This window comes from Mustela nivalis, assembly GCF_964662115.1.
Source record: "Mustela nivalis genome assembly, chromosome: 15".
NCBI classification, from domain to species: Eukaryota; Metazoa; Chordata; class Mammalia; order Carnivora; family Mustelidae; genus Mustela; species Mustela nivalis.
This window is the reverse complement of record NC_139034.1, coordinates 79,436,781-79,455,692: the sequence shown is the minus strand read 5'-3', so window position 1 is coordinate 79,455,692 and position 18,912 is coordinate 79,436,781. Positions and strand designations below refer to the sequence as shown.

At 37.5% G+C, this 18,912-nt stretch overlaps 1 protein-coding gene and 1 long non-coding RNA gene across 4 annotated transcripts in view; one reads left to right on the top strand and one right to left on the bottom strand.

The window, feature by feature from the left end:
- Positions 1–5,030, bottom strand: part of LOC309849164 — a 39,198-nt gene extending 34,168 nt beyond the window's left edge. For both annotated transcript variants that reach the window (XR_014303533.1, XR_014303534.1), the window contains exons 1-2: positions 4,904–5,030; positions 2,179–2,351 (exon numbers count right to left, since the gene is read on the bottom strand). This is a non-coding gene — a long non-coding RNA (uncharacterized lncRNA). The remainder of the gene's footprint in view (positions 1–2,178; positions 2,352–4,903) is intronic.
- Positions 1–18,912, top strand: part of NALCN (sodium leak channel, non-selective) — a 303,888-nt gene that overhangs the window by 151,687 nt on the left and 133,289 nt on the right. For both annotated transcript variants that reach the window (XM_082701489.1, XM_082701488.1), the window contains exon 13: positions 3,036–3,227. In XM_082701489.1, the coding sequence (XP_082557615.1) occupies positions 3,036–3,227 (192 nt within the window). The remainder of the gene's footprint in view (positions 1–3,035; positions 3,228–18,912) is intronic.

The following is an 18,912-nucleotide window of genomic DNA, read 5'->3' as shown; positions in this document are numbered from 1 at the left end:
GCTGAGTGCCTTGTGCTGTTTGTTACTCACCACCGTCCTGTGAGACAGAGAGCACACATGAAACTGAGATCCCAAAGTTGCCCAAGACCACATAACTAGCAAGTGGCAGAAACTCATTGCTAAGAAGTTTAATTTTATAGTCTAAATTCCTAGCCATGCAATTTTTAAAGCATCTCACTTGTAATTAACAAAGAGATCTTGAAAATACAGACTTAGAAATATGACCAGGAAAATGGGCTTTGGAAGTAACCACAAAATGTTCTATGGTGCTTATCTTTCAGAGTATGGTTCACTTTATTCCATATCTGTAGGAACGCAAAATCTAAAGGCTTTATTGGATAAACACAGTGAAAAGCATATTTATCCCCAAATAAATGAAAAGGCATAACTAGAGTCATTGATAAGGATTTTGCCTTTCCAGGGATGCGGCTTACACCTTTGAAAATGCCGATCAAATCAGCCATGTTGAAGTCATGTTAAGTTCTGCTTCCAGCTATGAAATATTAATTTATCAAAGTTGCACAGATGTGCAGATGCTGTTTTATTAGGATTTGGGATAGGACTCAAAATTACTTTGACAATCTTTTAAATATGATCTTAATACAAGCCGTATTAAAAGCTGAGCTATAAAGCCAGTTAAATTGTTCCTGTAAACTTGCCTGGACTCAGCTGTTAACAATTAGATACTGAATCATTTATGTCTGAGAATAAAAAATCTGTAAGAATGTGAAATCCTTCCATATGGTTATTCTGGATATTATGTGAATGTTAGTATTTTAATAGCACTTATGATAAAGCTATTCACTTGTCATTTGGAAAGATGGCCTGAGTATCATAGGTTCTGATTTGGAAACATAGGTAAATTCTAACAGGAAGACTGGTAGCTTAACCATGTATATAGCACAATGCTTACTTGGAACAATATGATTTTTCACAGAAATTTTCTGTTTTTTTCAGTATTGTGTGAAGGAATTAAAATTAACCAGGATATATACATTTTCCAACTTCTTTAAATGTTTGTCCTTTAGTTTCCTATCCACGTGGCTATATTTGTATTCTGTAGACAATAAGAATGATAAAATTCATCATCAATATTTCCTGTTAATCCAAGTCCTAAGGGAGTAATGTGGCTTCAGGTACAGCATGGTGCAGAAGCTAAAATGGTATCATAGGGACTCTGTATATTTACTCACCTTTCTTCTGTGTCAGTATTATTAAGCAGGCTTTCCCCATATAGTATCAAAGATGGCTCCCCAAAGCTCAAGGCTTCCGTGGTGCTCACAGTAATGCCAGTTGGGGATAAAAAATGCCATGTGTTACAGATCCAACAAAAGTTCCAAGGATGACTCAGGTTGTTGTAAATATTCCCTTCAAGCCCAGATTGTGGGCATCATGGAGTCCCTTCTGGACCTCATGGACCAAGTGTGGAGCAGGAATAATTTGCCAAAGGAAAATTAGAAACTGTAGGAAACTAGGAATGTTGGAAGATTACAAACATATATATGTGTAAAAATTAAAATCTAGGTTTTAAAGTACTTCCTGTTCTTTACTATATTGAAAATAGACTATTCATTTTTCTTCTTCTAAGAAGACTTCACAGGCATCTACAGCTCTTACCAAATCGTCTTAGACAACGTTATATTATTATATTTGTACTGACCATATTTTATCTATGCCCAGATCACAGTTTTCCTTTTCCTGTTTCCTATCTCTGAGTCTTTGATTTGCCTTATAATCAGTGGCATGCCACAGTTTAATTAAAGCACTTTTTCTTCTCAGAGGCACATTTAAAAAATGTTGACATCTTAGACTTAAGGAAGAAATTCTGTTTTTCCATGCTTTACACTTCAATTTTGGATTATACACTAATTTATACTTTTAATCTTATAAATATGCCCTTAAGAGCTATGCTTTGTAAAAACAAACAAAAAAAAATTAAGCTATGCCTTTGTATTATACTGTCTTTGCAATTATAGGCATTGCACCTTATTTGTCTGACACAATGTCTGGCACATAATAACCAATATTTGTTAAAGTGAGTGAGCAAACAAATTTATTAATTAATAAGCAGCTATGGGGGGGTTGCATTTATATACTTGCAAAACACCTGAGCATGCGTATGTGTGCGTAGATGACAAGCTAAGCAAATATAACAAAGATCAAAAATACAAGTCTTACATAAGACAGAAGTTTGTTTCTCTCCAGTAGTTGGTGGTGTCCAGGGAAAGTCAGTGGCTCTGCTCCACATGGTCATGCAGGAATCCAGCTGTTGAGGTGGATTGAATCTGTCAGCCTCCATACAAGCCTTCTATTTCTGGTCCAAAGGGACTACTCCATTTGTTTCTATTTTCCTGCCAAGGAAGGCATAAAGAGTAAGCAAGGCAAGCCAATTTACTTCAATGGGCCAAAAGTTGCAAATATTACTTCCTTTCATATTCCATCAATAGGAACCCAGTCCCCTGGCCACAGCTCACAAATGGGGCTGGAAAATGTGGTCTAAAGTCCCAGCCAGCCACTTGCTAGGCTAAAATGCCAAAAGTTCTGTTATTTAAAGGAAGGATAGGTTGGATATTAGGGTATCAGTCTCAGGCATAAGTAAAGACTCCTTGTTAATAGACTTTTAAAAAAATGTCTTACATTTTACATCTTACATAATACATAGGAAGCTTTATTCTATGTGTTAATATAGCTGATATTGAGCTAAACATTTTCTTCTACATTTGAACATTAGGGGAAAAAAATCACTTTAATTTCAACAACGTGTTTTAGGTAATAGCACTTTGAATTCCCCCATTGCATGTCAAAAAGCCTCAGTTTTCCTACATTCATTTGGGCTCTGTCGAGTTCTGGCTCTCAGGCTCTAAGAGCTCAACTGAGATCTCAGTTATGATATTGTTGTTTTTTGTCTATAGCTTCTCAAATGGAAAAGTACAATTTTTACGAAGTCCTGTGAAAAATGAGGTTTCAGTGTGAACTTATTTAAGATTCAGTGTAAAAAAATGATCAAGTACGTATGTTTTTCTCTCACACAACAGGTTCTTCGGGTAGTTCGACTTATTAAGATTTCCCCAGCACTAGAAGACTTTGTGTATAAGATATTCGGTCCTGGAAAAAAGCTGGGGAGTTTGGTTGTATTTACTGCCAGCCTCCTGATCGTAATGTCAGCAATTAGTCTGCAGATGTTCTGCTTTGTTGAAGAACTGGACAGGTTTACAACGTTTCCAAGGGTAAGAATGAAAAATGCAGCCAATTTAATTCCTCCTTCTTATTTTTACAATAATGGTTAACATCAAAATAATTTCCCTTTAAGAGTGGTTCAGAAACACAGTCCTAGTTTTGATAACTTGGAATAATTTAGTTTTGAAATTTAAAATAGTCTCTTCTGCAGGGTGCCGGCATCTGAGCACCTTTTCAGCATTGTCAAGTTATACATCAGTTCTTTAAATTCTGAAAATAGTCTGATAGAATGAGATGCTGAAACTAGTCAAGATGAAAGCTAGGGCTCTTAGCACCTATAGATGAAAATAGAACAGAATTTTTAAATAGTTTTTTGTGTCTGTGAGAGTTACCATTTTAAAATCTGTTTTATAATTCATATATTTTTATGACAAATGTAATCTAGAAGGGGGATTTGATTTTCAATTTAATAAAATTCATAAACTCTTCAGATTTCAAATGTCTATAGAAGATTGTCCAGTTCACGCTGCTGTATTATCATTAGAATTCACTTAGGCTAAGAAGGAAGTTAAAAATCAATCAATTCATAAACAGAACTCATAGAAAATATAACTCTAATCAAGGATTCTGAAATTTAACTCCATGTGGATTTAGAAACATGAAAAAATATAACGACCAAGACAAAATATATATATTTTTTTCACCATAAGCTGAACTAGTAAAGCCTATTATATGGGAAGGATGATCTTAGGGTTACAACAGGATGTAATGCATTTTTTTTTTCAATAATCTTTGAGGATAAAGGTGTCTATACTCAAGCTTGTAGAATAATAAAGCCTGGGTGTTTGTTTAATCTTGTGCTAAATTGTTACATATCACCAAGCATTTGTTGAGTAAGTCTAAACAACCAGCAATTTTGGTGATCTTTGGACAAAAACACAACTATATCCCTTATCTTCAAGAAATTCTCAGTTGAAGGGGGTGTCCTGTTAGTAAACATGAAGCATGATAAAAGCAAGCTCGGGTGGTCTGGGAACCCAGAGATAAGGGCTGTAACCAGGACTGGAAAAATCCAAGAAGGTTTCTTGAAGGAGGCAGTTACTAAAGAACAGTTGTAGGTAGCCACGTGGAGGAACAACACAGTGTCCCAGGTTGGGGACAGCATATGCAAAAGGTCTGAGGTGAGCCATTCTTGTTCCAGAATTTAGAGGAGAGGGAAAGGTCAATGTGAGAGAAGGACATAAGACCAAGGAAATTTTAAGTTGGATGAAAGTGCGATTGTATTTAAATGCTGTTGAGAAAGCCAGTAGAGGGTGAGGTTGAAGATGCATGAGCCACAGAGGACAGTGGCAAAAGTTTCCAGAAACAAGAGTCCAGAGCCCTGGCACAAAGACTGGTCTTAAATAAGTGTTTACTTGTCCTGTGTCTGGGTGGTGATATAGGACAGCGAGTGAAATCTAAAGTCACAGTGAGTCTTTGGTCACTTACTGCCACAGTGCAAATAACAGGCCAAAATAAGCAGTGGCTCCCAGCATTCACTGAACAGCACTCAACAACACCGGGTAGCCGTCAGGTGGGAAAGCACAGATGTGGCAGGAAGGATAGAGAAAGATGCCTCAGTTGAGGCCCCTGGATGATGCACCCTCGGACTAGAAGCACCTGGGCTAGAAATATGGCCACGCATAAAAGCATGGCGGCCTGGAATGGAGGGCTACCGAGTTTTTACCTCCAACTCCTCCCTCATGAGCCCGCCAGGCACACCTTCCTGGTGCCTGTGGTCATGCCACAGGGGATGCAGTTGGCCTGGAGCCAGATTCTTCAGCAGGAAGTTCACCTGTTCCTGCTGGGATGAGGGTGCAGGGGGAGGGGGTGGGGTGTGATGCAGACAGAGATGACAGTGACGTCACTAAGCCCACCTTCTCTTAGTCTGCCCCCTTATGGGGGAAATGAAAATTGCAGAATGCCACTTTCAGAAAAACACTGAGACTGGTCCCTGAGACCAGGTTAATTCAACACACAGTTTTGAAGGTCCACTAAGGGTCAGCCATTGTTCTATGAAACAGGGGATCCTAAAAAGAAAACCACCCTTAGTTCCATTCTTTATGTACACAGTCTTGTCTTAATTTCAAGTCTTCATCTTTTACCATCTCCGCTAATCTCACGTTACTGATTTTATCTCTCTTCCCCCAAAGCTCTTTGAGCCAGATGGTTTTGGAGTTCATAATATTCCAATTACTATAAGGGTGATATCACCCCCTTACTGATCAGAATTGTTTAAGTCAGCACCCTGTCATCAACACACTAGTGCTTCTTTAGCAAAACATCCACCTTTGGACAAAGAAAGAGAAATAAGGACAATAAATAAGTTTTGGGTCAGATTGGATTTCTGCTACTAAATGAGCTCCCCCCAAAAAGAGAAAGAAATATTTTAGGTATTTTCAAGAATTTTCGAATAGTGAAGCTGTGTATTGGGCCTGTGGCATGTGTGGGAAGGCATTGCAGATAGTGTGCACTTCTTGCCTTAGAGATCTGATTTCTTGTCACTCCTCCAGCACTTTTCAGCTGTTTGACACTGGCCAAATTATTCTTGGAGCTTTTATTTTTTTCACATCTAAAGTCTAGGTAAAAATAGTATTTTACCCATAGCATTGTACATATTGAATCATATACAAAAACAACCCTACTCTGGACTTAGCATTTTTCAAATGTTATATTCTAGGGGCGCCTGGGTGGCTCAGTCACTACGCACCTGCCTTCAGCTCAGGTCACGCTCTCAGGGTTCTGGAATTGAGCCCCACATCGGGCTCCCTGCTCAGAGGGAGTCTGCTTCTCCCTCTCCCACTCCCCCTGCTTGTGTTCCCTCTCTCACTGTGTCTCTTTCTGTCAAATAAATAAATAAATAATAACATATTGTTAAAAAATCTTATATCCTATGTAATATCTTTGAGGCCAGTATTTCAGATTCTGTATGAAAGACCAGGCTGCTTCAGAGCTATTTGAGTTAGCCCCTTGGGATTTGCTCTATTTTCCAGCTATAATAGTAATCAAGTAGCATTACGTTTTCAGGTCTCCAATTACTCAATTGTGTCTTTTCTGCCTGATTACTTTGACCATCTTAATGAAAGCAGCCCAGCAACTACAGGGCCCCCTAATCAGTGATTCTGCGGCTGACAGGGTTGACAGCCTAAATGTGTGAAATGACTAGGAGTAGATTTTTCCTTGCACATGAACATAATTACGAGTTAAATCCCTGAAAAATAATCAAATTTTGTAAGAAATGTTAAAAAAACATTGCAGCTACAAAAAGTAGTCATTATCATTCCCAGTCACATAAAACTCCAACCATTGGTGCTACTTAGCTGATAGGAAATCATCAGAAGAGATGGTCAGAAACACATGACTGTCATTGTTAGATTTCTGTTAGGACACTCACCTATGGGTCTTACCCCCTTCCCTTCTTACAGAATATCTCCTTCATTATCCAGTGGTTGGGTATTGAGGTGGGTTGGTTAATTATGGTATTAGCCAGAGCGCACAGCACATCGTTGTTTGGGAGCCAGCCTCCAAGATGGTCCAGACTCAAGTAAAGATGATAGAAATAAGTGCTGGTTCTTCAAGTTTCCATTTTACTTTGGAGTTCATCATGTGATCTTTCTTACACATACTTAGAGCTATGGGGCACAGGAGAGTCAACTGCATGCACACTTGAGAGATGCCTGGAGAATACCCGCCATGAAGAGTCCAGCAGAGATAGGTCCAGCCCGACTTGACAAAACAGCCTCAGTCTTTGTGCCCAGGGAAGAATCTTCCTTTGGCTCTTTCTTGAACCAGATCCTGACCCAGCCATCCAGGTGGCATGTTCTCCCTAGAGAAATAGGACTAGATAAGAAACCACTTTTTAATTGGACTTGATTACATCTTGGGTCCAGCAACCCCCCCCACCATGAAACCCTCTAAGAGGACCTGACATGGACACGTAGAGGTGATGTCCCCACCCACTTTCCAAGAAGAGAAGCTTGAGGGCAGAGGAAACAGCAACGTGGGCACACTAAGTGCCTACCTGCTGACGGACCCTCTGACAGAGCTCCAGCCACCCTGAAAGTCCCCAGCTACTCCCTAAAATCCTTGAAGGTGAAGAGATTCTAAGGGACCCCTCACATGCATTATTCCACCAGTTCCCTAATGGTTCTCCCTGCCTCAACTGCCCATCAGCCATTCTCCATTTACAGCAAAAATTAAACTGTCTCATGGCACCCTCCTGTTTAAAATGTTTCAAGGTCCTCCTTTCCCTCAAGATAACAAACATTTTAATATGGTTTTCCATATCTTTCTTTTTCTCTATCCCTAATTACCTCTCTGGGCTCATATTTCAGGATTTCTCCTACCACATCTTTCAGAGGCAGAGAGGGCATCTGTCTTGCTCAGCAAATGCCCTTGTGCTTATCACAACACTTGCTAGTGAACAGGCTTTCATGGAGGAATGAGTGACAAGGCTAGACCAAAGCAAATTTCTCTGATCCTTCCACACTGTATCAAGTTCAACATCCCAGATACTTTCTTCCACTGCTGCCTGTTCCTCAAGGAACCACTTTACCCTCCATCACCCTAACCCTTATCCCACCTGAAATCTTTGCATAAATCTGTCAGAGTACTTTGTCAGAAAGTGGCAGAAATCTTGACTCCAACTGACTTGAACAATTGGGAAATTTCTCACAAAATTCAAGACTAGGTACATTAGGCAGAAAGCCAAGATTCTGAATCTCTCACTGAAATGGTCTCAGTTGTGGGTTGAATTATGTGCCCCCAAAAGTTATGTTGAAGTAACCCAAAATGACCTTATTTGGAAATATAGGTGCTAAGTAAAAATGAGGTCATGAGGATGGGCCCTGACCCAGTATGACTGACAGGATAAGAGAGGAGATTTGGACATAGGCACAGACATACACAGAGGGGAGATGATATGAAGACACAGATGGAGAAGGCAGCCATGTGCCCGGGGTGGCATCTACTAACCAAGGACCTCCCGGGATTTCTGGCAATCATCTGAAGCTAGAAGAAGCTGGGAGAGTCCTTCAGAGGGAGCATGATCTTGCCAACACTTTGACTTCACACTGCTGAGCTGTGACAAAATTAATTCCCTTGTTTTCAGCCACTCAGTTTGGTACTTTGTTAAGCTAGTCTAAGCAAACTACGGCAGTTTCTTCCTCCATGTGTTGTCTTCATGTGTTAGCAAAACAGGTGCAGTATTTCCAGAATTGGCAATACAATCTTGAGGAACAAGAGGGTCATCTCTGTCCAGGTCTCCTTCTTTAGGAGCAAGGACACCTTTCCCAGTACCATTTTCTACTTTCCCCACTTTCTGTCATCAGTCATTGGCAGAATTGGGTAACTTGGTCATCCCTAGAGGAATCATTGGCAAGATGATTGGAGTCAGCAGAATTGGCTTCCATTAATCACATGGGAAGCGATGGCTATTGGTGAAACAGCTACAAAAACACCACAATGGTCAGACGCAAAGTTTGGTCAAGATTTCTCTCTCACATTTCTCATCTCTAAAGCTTTTACATGTTTGGTGCAAAAAAATGTGTATAAATAGACATGTGATAGGAGGAGGGCTTGTGTTTAATTTCTCCCACCAGAAACATCTGGGCCCCAGCATCTGGGCCCACATAGTATCTGCAAAGCAGCCAGCCTAGGGCCTGGCTCAGAGTGGATTCCTGCTCTCCCTCTTTTTACGACGGTCGTCACTTTCTGTTACACACCATTGACATTTATGCAAGCTTCTCTTGCCTCTGCTAGACCGCAAGAACTGGAGGGTGGCAGCTTTGTGCTCTCCTTTCCCAAAGCACTTACCACAAATGTGGGGATTACCAAAATCCCCGATGCCATGGGATCAAAATCATCAGGAAGTAGAGTGAGGGCAGAAACCACCAGGGAGCTTCAGCAGACAGTCCCATGAAATGGAGAAGAGAAGCTTGAAATTTGTTAATGGGGAAAAAAGGAGAGTATGTTGACAGAATTTAATAAAACAACTTTGTCATCTCAACCAATCACTTTCTCTAATTTGGACCAAACAGACACATCACTGCTAAGCAGAAATCTCAAAGAAGATCAAGTCGTGCTGTGAGGTAGGATATCCACCCCCACCAGTCCTTGTTTTGTTGGGACTAATAGCTTGTATTACAGGGAGAATAATTAGATTAACTCTTCATGATAGAACAGCCTGTACAGTCGAAAGGCCCAAATGACAGGCAAGAACCACCAGACTTTAACAAAGACAAAACCAGTTGAGTGTTTTCTATAGTTGTCTGACACAAGCTAATGCTTTTAAACATCCACTGTACATCTTTCACCAACTGAATATTTTTATTCCTTTTCTTCTCCCACTAATGGAATAAAACACAGGCCTCATTTCTTGTCCAGTTCTACCAATGGGGAGTTTCTAATTCATAAGCAATACATTACTGTCTATAAGAACAGGTTCTTGAATTTTAATATATTATGTATTTCATGTTTTCTTAACTTGCATTTTTTAATGTTAAATTAAAGATTTAACATAATTTTAAAAATTAATTTGCATTCTTAAATGTTAATTACTTGCTCTGTTGAATTTTCACTTATAAAATCATGTCCAAAGCAGTTATACAATATAAGCAGTAAATGCTATAAAACACTTAATTACAAATTAATTTCTGTCTCCTCTCACCACCAAAATGGCTAATCATGCCTTCAGTTGTACTGAACAAATTACTGAGAAATTGAAATAAATAACTTGCTCCTTAATTTTTTTTCTTTCTTTTTTTTTTTTTTTTTGGCCAGGACAGTCTGACTATATTTCTAATAATTTCAAGGTGTAGTTTATCTTCAAAAGTATAGTTATTAGTTCAATATTTATTAATTTTTGCTTTATTCTTTCACATATTCTTAATTTTTCATGGAGTATTTCAGACACACAAGGAGATGTAAAGACTAATAAAGCGTATTCTTCTGTGGCTTGACAAGCACAGTAGTAGTTGGTGTGCAAGGCCTTGAGTTTCCCTTCCTTATCACTCACTTCTCTTTCCTGTGGAGAAACACTTTTTTGAATTTGCTACTAAATGTTCTTAGTGCATTCCTTTATGCTTTTAGTGCATATAGAAGCATCAACTAAAAATCACATATCTTTATGCGTAATTTAAACCTGCGTTATATAGTCTCAAACTGTACTGTTTCTTCTGCTAATTCCTTTTCTTTTTTTTTTGCTCAACATTATGTTTATGAGATTTATCAATGGGTACATGTACATGTACATTTATTTCTCTTTTGGGTTAATATACAACTATATATTGCATTACATTTATAATGCACTATTCATATGAACACTTCACAATTTGTTTTCCCATTCTCCTGTCAAGTAGGTGAATTCTCCATGGGTTTGGACAGGACTTGTGAATATGATGGAATTTCACTTCTGTGAATATGCTACTAATCAGTTAATTTGAGTCCACCGAAAAGGAATTATGCTGGTTGTGCCTGAAACACTCAGTGGTACTGGGTTCTTAGGAGAGGAATTTGTTTCAAAAGTCTCTTGTTGGCTTTGAAGAAGTAAGCTGTCATGTTCAAGGGCCACGTGGCTAGGTCTTGAGGGTAGCCGTTAGGAGCTGTGTGCTTCAAGAATGCAGGATCCTCAGTCCTGCAACCATAGGAACTGAATTCTGAGAACAGTCTGAATGGGGATTGAAGAAACTCCAAATGAGACCACAGCCTAAACTTCACCTTGATTTCAACTTCTGAGATCCTGAGCAGAGAACCCAGTTACACTGTACCCACATCTCTAACCTGCAGGAACCACATATATTAAATGAGTATTGTTTTAAGATGCTGAGTTTGTGACCACTTTTAACACAGAAATACAAAACTAATGCAATCAGGTTTGGGATGTTTGCTCCTCATATTTTGAGACTCCAAATAGCGCTGCTCTGAGCATTGCAAATGAACTTGTACACACGTGAAATTCTGCACATGTGGATGTTTGGGGGGGGGATATGTAGCTCATATGTAGCTAATAGTAGATATGTATCTAATAGTAGAAGTGCTGAGTCTTAGGATAAAGATAACTCATCTTCAACAGGTATTGATTATCTTGCGTTCCAGTGTCATTTCCCCAGTGTATCTGCCAACAGCAGTACATGAGAAGGTTCTCTGCTTCACAACTCAGCAACACTTGGTCTTGTCAGGCTGTGTTTTGCTTTCAACATTTAGCTCTTCATTTAACCTAAATTGATTTGTGTGGTTTCTGTGAGATAGGGAGCAATCTTATTTTATTTCCTTTCATATCCTTTGGATAACCCATTGTCACAGTACCATTTATTGACTAGTCTTTCCTTTACCCATGGTTCTTCCGTACTGGCTGTGTCAGAATAGGATTCCATGTGTGTGTGTCCTGGTCAAGACACACAAACTCCTTTTTCATCTCCTTTGGCCATGAAAAAAAATTCTTTTTTGTCAATCTCTGATGAAGACCAATGAATATCCTGCCTTACTTGAGTAGTTCAGTTAGCAGACTCTTGCTTTCAAGGGTCTGTGACTTTGCCCCTCGTGCCTGACAGTATATGAAAAACCAAAGGCTCGCAGAGACCATAAATCCCCTAAGAGTGCCTTTTTTTGACCCAAGCTGCTTATTAGCTTTTAGTCCCAGGGTTTCCATTATTTCCTTAGGGTCTTAAATAGGCCTTTAAAAGGATTTGTTGCATTTTAACCAGAATTTGGAGTGGGGGATTATCAGTTTTTTCTCATATATGATCAGACACTGAGGTTCACTAATATAATTTTGAGAACTAAAAGAACCCCATTCCATTGGTTATATTTCAGATGTATATATTTCTTTCTTTTTTTTTTTCCGTAGACACAACCTGATCCCAGGCCATCCCATCATCCGCCTTCATCATCTGCAACCTCGTTACTTGTTTGCATTACAGATATTGTCTCCTCTTGATTCTTATAAACTCATGTCGGTGCTCCCCTAATTGCTACACCATTGAGATTCATTTTCCACAAAATATTGGATACATCCATTCACAACGATTGATTAAATAGTGTATGTGTTTTGTTGCTGTTTATAATTCAGCCCACGTTCTTTGTGTGATGGAACGATGAAGCGTCCACACATGAACAAACGTATGAACTGTCCTCTTTAACTTGTGACATAGTTAAGAGTGTAAGGAAAAAGTCAACTTACCCCATAGCAGACACATAAGAAAGAACTCAATGAAGCCAGAAGGTGAAATATGGTATCAAAGATGTGCTGGAGAATATTTTAAAATTCCGGGAACCTACTGTGTGCAAAACTCTATGAAGAGTGGTCTTTAGGGATCTGTATGGTTTCAACAGATAAGAACTTGGATAATGGCGTTAGATGAGAGTATCCCTTATCAGGAAGACAGAATGAGTAAATCAGAGACATGGAGAATCACAGGGCCTGGAGGGACAGATGAGAAAGGAACTGCAGTGTTCACCTCTGGAGCCAGATGATAGGGTGTTTTCTGAGGTTGGAATTGTGACACAGGTGAATGGTTGAGAAGATTCATTTTTTCATTCTTATTTTCTTTCTGGAGAATAAAGGAGAGCTAATTTTAAGGAAGCTACCTAGAAGAAATATTACTTCTCAGAGGAGGTATTTTCATTGAACAAAATGTACTTTTATTGGCCAAAGACAAAAGTGTATAACTGAGGAATTTGCAGCACTGTCAGGACAGGAAGGGAGGTAATTTTTAATTTTTCTGTGTGCCATTACTGTGTCAAATCTACAGTTCTTAAAGTTGGTCCCATCTAAGGCTTTAGGCCAAGTTCATCCATGTCTGGACCTGGCCCTGTAATAGAAACTAGTACCCTGCTTTAAATTTTAAAGCATAGCTTTAAAAGTGATTATAACTTAATGTAACCACCTCGCCCCCAAAATCTATAAAATTAACTTTATTTTCTTTCCACTGTTACAACAGAGGGATTGGTTGGGGGTTTTTGTTTCCTTGTTGTTTGGTTTGTTTTTTTTTTTTGTTTTTTTTATTACATTTTGTTTTGTTTTGCTTTTTTTGCTCCTACTTGAATTTCTTTCTATGATGATTCATCAGTGGCATAGTGATAAAATAATATCTGGTGCACTTCCTTTTAAAGGGCAATTTTAATGCAGCATGAATCACACAGAGACAGCTGTCTTTTCTGTTTGTGTTGACATCAATGATCCACTGAACTGCAGTTATCAGAATTTCTCCTTGAATAAAGCATCCTTATATTCCAACCCTGAATCCCAGATGGGCACTCTTTTTGGGGGGGACCTTTTTTGCACTTCATCATATTTTGGTTTTCTACCAGTCTTCACATTTGCAGTTTTTCAACTATTAATTACCATATTATACTCCTATTATTTTAATAATCTACTCCGTTCTGCCAACTTCAGAAATAAATGAGAGTAATTAATGAGGAATATTTGCCTCAGTTAAGATGAACTTCTGTAAGGATATTTTCTGATGAAAAGGCGACTATATTATTAAATATTTTGTTGAGTCTTACCTACAAAAAATAAAAATCTGTGATTAGACATTTCAACTTTCTTCCCATGACTACCTACAATTCCCCATCATTGGAAATAGACTAGTAGTACATGTTTTAGAGGATGTGCTGCAAGGTAACAGGCAATGTAATACAACAGGTAGTATACTTAAGGTTCTTAAAAGTCATGAAAACCCAATTTCTCAGCATAACACTCTAAACACCTAGCAGTAAGCACATAACCCAAAATGCAAGGGTGCTTTAGTAAATGACTGGGGCATTAACTGAATACTAAGTACTCAGTTTTCTGTATTGCACTGAAAGTTTAACAACAGGCCCCTTTTATTTTTTGAATCCCCTGATTGATTTTCATAGGTATAACTGATTGAATTTTAATTTCTGTAGTGGTTTTATAAGTGATTAAGCTACTACCTTTTTCATATAGTTGCATTTATATGTGAGGTTTTTTTTTTCCTTTTATAATTTTCTTACTTCTAGTTATAGCCTTTTCTTTCTACTCAAAGAATTTACTTTAAAGTTTCTTGGAAGGATGGCTTAATGAAGATAAAATCCTTTAACTTTTGTTTGTCTGAGAAACTCTTGAACTCTCCTTTAGTGTAAATGATAATCTTACTGGTGGAGTATCACTTGTTGCAGGTTTCTCCCTTTCAGAACTTTTTTTTTTTTTAAGATTTTATTTACTCATTTGACAGAGATCACAAGTAGGCAGAGAGGTGGGCAGAGAGAGGGGGGGGAAGTAGGCTCCCTGAAGAGCAGAAAACCCGGTGTGGGGCTTGATCGCAGGACCCTGAGACCATGACCTGAGCTGAAGGCAGAGGCTTAACCCACTGAGCCACCCAGGTGCCCTTTCTTTTCAGAACTTTGAATATATCATGTCTCTGCTGGACTGTTACATTTCTGTTGAAAAATTATCTGATAGTCTTATAAGATTCCCCTTGTGTATAACTGTTTTCTCTTACTGCTTTTAAAATTCTCTTTTTGTCACCACTTTTTGCCAATCTAATTATTACGTGTCTTTGTGGACCTTCTTAGATTAATCTTGTTAGAAACTCTCTGTACTTCTTGAATCTAGATGTCTGTATCCTTTCCTAGATGAGAGAAAACTTCAGCAATTGTGTCTTCAAATAATATTTCTGTCCCCTTCTCCTTCTCTTATTCTGAAATCCCAATAACATAAATGTTATTATGCATGATGATATTGCTGAGTTCCCTCTTTTCTCAGTTTTCATTATTCTTTTTTCTCTTTGCTTTTCAGCTTGGTTACTTCCCATTACCATCTTCCAGATTGCTAATCTGTTCTTCTACATCCTCTAATCTACTACTGATTCCCTCTAGTATATTTTTTTTAATTTGTGTTACTGAGTTCTTCATCTAAGACTAGTTCATTTTTAAATATTTTCTGTCTTTTGGTTGAAGGTCTCACTGAGGCCTTCCACTCTTTTCTCAAGTCCAGTGAATAACTTTATGATCATTACTTGGAATACTTAACTAGGGATATTGCTTATCTCTGTTCATTTAGCACTTTTGCTGTGATTTTTGTCCTGATCTTTCATCTAGAACATATTCCTGTATCTCCTCACTTTCTTTAACTTTCTGTGTTTCTTTCTATGTATTTGGAATGTCAGCTACATCTCCTGATCTTGAAAGTAGTAGCCCCAATTGCAGTTTTGAATATTCTACTTAGTCCTTTGTAACTCTCTGCAAAAATCCAAAAAGTAATATATATATAGTAATATATATACATACACATTAATATATACATATATATTGTTATATATATAGTATATTATATATTTTATATATATATGTAATATATATTACTATATTATAATATATATTACAGAGAGGTAAAATATATATATATAACAGACAGATAAAATCAACTGTCAAACTCTTGTCAGTATCTGAAATCACTTATTATTAACTATTTCACATATGGATTAAATGCAGGACCATTTAACGCAATGCATAGATTCACTCTTTCTTACTCCTCACCTCATCGGTAGAACACCCGGCAAGTCAGTGAACACAGAGCTGAGCTGCCTACCTGTGCAGAGGACTGTCTCCAGCCTTCTTGAACACCTTCTCTATAAATCAATTTTAAAAAACCTTAATTTTCAGGAAATGTGGTGGGACAAAGTTTATGTATACACATGAGTGAGCTGAGTACATGTGTGGGCAGACTGGGGGTGAGGGAGGAGGGCAGCATTACGAGGCAAATGGAAGTGAATAGCTTACATCCTATTATCCTATATTATGCCAATACAAAAAAGGGAAAAATAGTACAGGCCAGACAGGGAAGAGATATAGAAAGAATCCTGGTAGCTAGTTCAGGCTTAGGTCTGTAAAATTGCTTCCATTGTTTTTCTTGTTATTTTAGCTTTCCACATGCTCTTAATTCCATTCAGAATCCCAGGAAAAAGGCAGTGGGTTAAGGGCAAAAATCCTGCTTCAAACCCATGGAGAGATACTAGATACATTTCTGTAAGAAAAACTGGAAATTCAATGATAAAGTATGCAAATTAATGTGAATAACAAGAAAATGATTCTGCTTACAGTGTGGACAATACTATACATCCTTTCCCTTTGGATAAGCCACATTTTTCAGGCTGAGTGAAAAAAGGCGTAAAACAAATGGGGCTTATGAAAACACATGGCAAAATAAGAGAAAGGGGACACTGTCTTGGAATATAAGGGAGAATTTCTGCATTATGTAACTACATAAAAATTATTGAAGTAATCTTAAAATGGCTGCCATTTCAACAAGACATGCAAAGAAATGTATATTATATTTGACCCTATTCCTAAAAGAATAGAATTGGTTGATAAGGATTACAGCAAGATCAATTAAATTTAAGCCAAATTAAAGAGAAAACGAAATTGAAACTACAGTAAACACAAAAACACAGAAGTGCACCGTAAAGACCATCTATGTTAGCTGGAGTCAAGACACGAGGGTGACTCCAGTCTTTCTATCAAATATAGATTTAGATAGGTAGATGAAAAATGATAATAAGGTAAAAACAAACTACTTCATAGAGAAGCATAATTATTCCTGATTAAGTCAAGGAAGATATTTCCCCAGGAGTCATTACTACTGATAGTAATAATTACTGTATATGAGACTTTTTACATGCAAGGTCCTTATAACAAGAAGTTTCCATTGAGAGAGAGAAGTACACATATAGACACATAGATATCCCCTTATATCTAACATAATCTCCAAGAAAACTATTAAGGAAGTATTTTCCCTGCATTATAGATGTTATAAAAAAAAAAAAAAGAAAGAAAGAAAGAAAAAGCTATGAGGAGCATCATCAAAAATTGGTGAGAACTAACAAGAAAATGTACAAGGCTACTATAATAAAAAGTGTGATTTAGGGTTAACATACAGATGAATGGCCAAACATGTATCAAAAAGACATTTGGACAAGAAAGTATCACAATCGGTGATTATAAGACTAATTATTATCAAACAAGCAATCTTGGGGATACCAGAGTCTCCCCGTACTCTGTATTACAGTAGCTTCCAGATGAATTAGACCAAGGATATTTGAAGTGTGAAAAGGTAAAGAAAAAAAAAAAAAAACAGAGAAAAGTCATCTTTCATCTTGGATGGTCAAGAACTTTCTAGGCCTGAAAGAACAAATTTGATTTCTCAGACAAGTCAAAAATAACTGCCACAAATAATTTTTAAGAACAAAGGAAAACGTGAAGATGCAATCTTAATTTATAATGCATGTCAGAAGGAAAGTGTTGAATGGACAACATCGGTTATTTTTATTTTTGGCTAATGGTGATGTGCACTGTCGGCAGAAAGCACTCTCACACATTGCACGGGGCAATGAACATTTGTGTAACTCTTCTGGGAATCCGTTTTTCATTATATATGAAGACACCAAAAAACATTTTTTTCTCTTTGATCTAGTGATTGCATTTCTAGAAATCTACTCCAAGAGAATGACCAGAGATGCACACAAAGATTGATCTTTAAAATTATACTCTTTGTAACATTGTGAAAATTTTGAGACAGCTTTAATGTCCAACCACATGGAATGTCTAAATAAATTTTAAATGTGGTGGTATGCCATACAGTTATCAAAACTATATTTTTACAGCCTAATTTAGGAGGTAAGCCATCCATAACATTCATGGAGGTGATAAAATCTTAAGCATAAAAGCATAACAACTATGTTTGTAGCTGAATTCAGTTTTGTTTCAAAGAGATAAATGACCAGAAAAAATATATATAATATGTCCTTTTATATACCTACTCTTACCAGAGACATGAAGTTATAGAAGACTAATTTTAGTTATATAATAAAACTAATTTTAGTTCATAACTTACAGAATCAGCTTTATTAAAGTTAAATCATTTCAACTAAACATTTATTTGAAAACAACTATTAAATCTATTTTTCAAGGTGTTAGAGTTGGGGGAAATCGGAGGGGGAGACAAACCATGGGAGACTGTGGACTCTGAGAAACAAATTGAGGGTTTGGGAGGGGAGGAGGGAGGGAGGTGGGGTGAGCCTGTGGTGGGTGTTAAGGAGGGCATGGATTGCACGGAGCACTGCGTGTGGTGCAGAAACAATGAATCTTGGAACACTGAAAAGAAATAAAATAAAATGAAAAATAAAAATAAAGTAATTATTGATAGATGTTAAAAAAAGAATACAGACAAGGCTTTGAAATCTATATTTGTGAAAGAAAAGAGCAGGCAATATTATTTGCAGTAAGGCTCATTATTTGTCAACTTAGTGAGGAAAAATGTGAAATCGGAGCCCATTCAAAAAGGGCAAACAATAGCAAACTCTATTTCTAAAGTGTAGGTTTAAAAAAAAAAAAAGGCTAAACTATAAGCTTTTTCTGACCATAGTTGCTTTCTACTTGACGTCATGTAGAAGACCTTTTTTCTTGAGCATTGTTATGCAAACCCATGGTAAGAAAACACTTTAAAGTCCTGTGTGGATTCCATGGTACTTCCGTTAAAGAAGTTTTCTTGATAAATCATCAGCTTATTTTACAACAGGACACACATCTGGGTTTCGGAGCCCTGTTTCTTGTGTATATGTTACTAAATCTTTATTCACCAAAAGTAAAATGTCAAATTTCCTCTGTGTTTCTGTAGCACGTATTTGCCAATGAAACGCGTCATTGACATCATGAAAATTTAATATAACTGACATT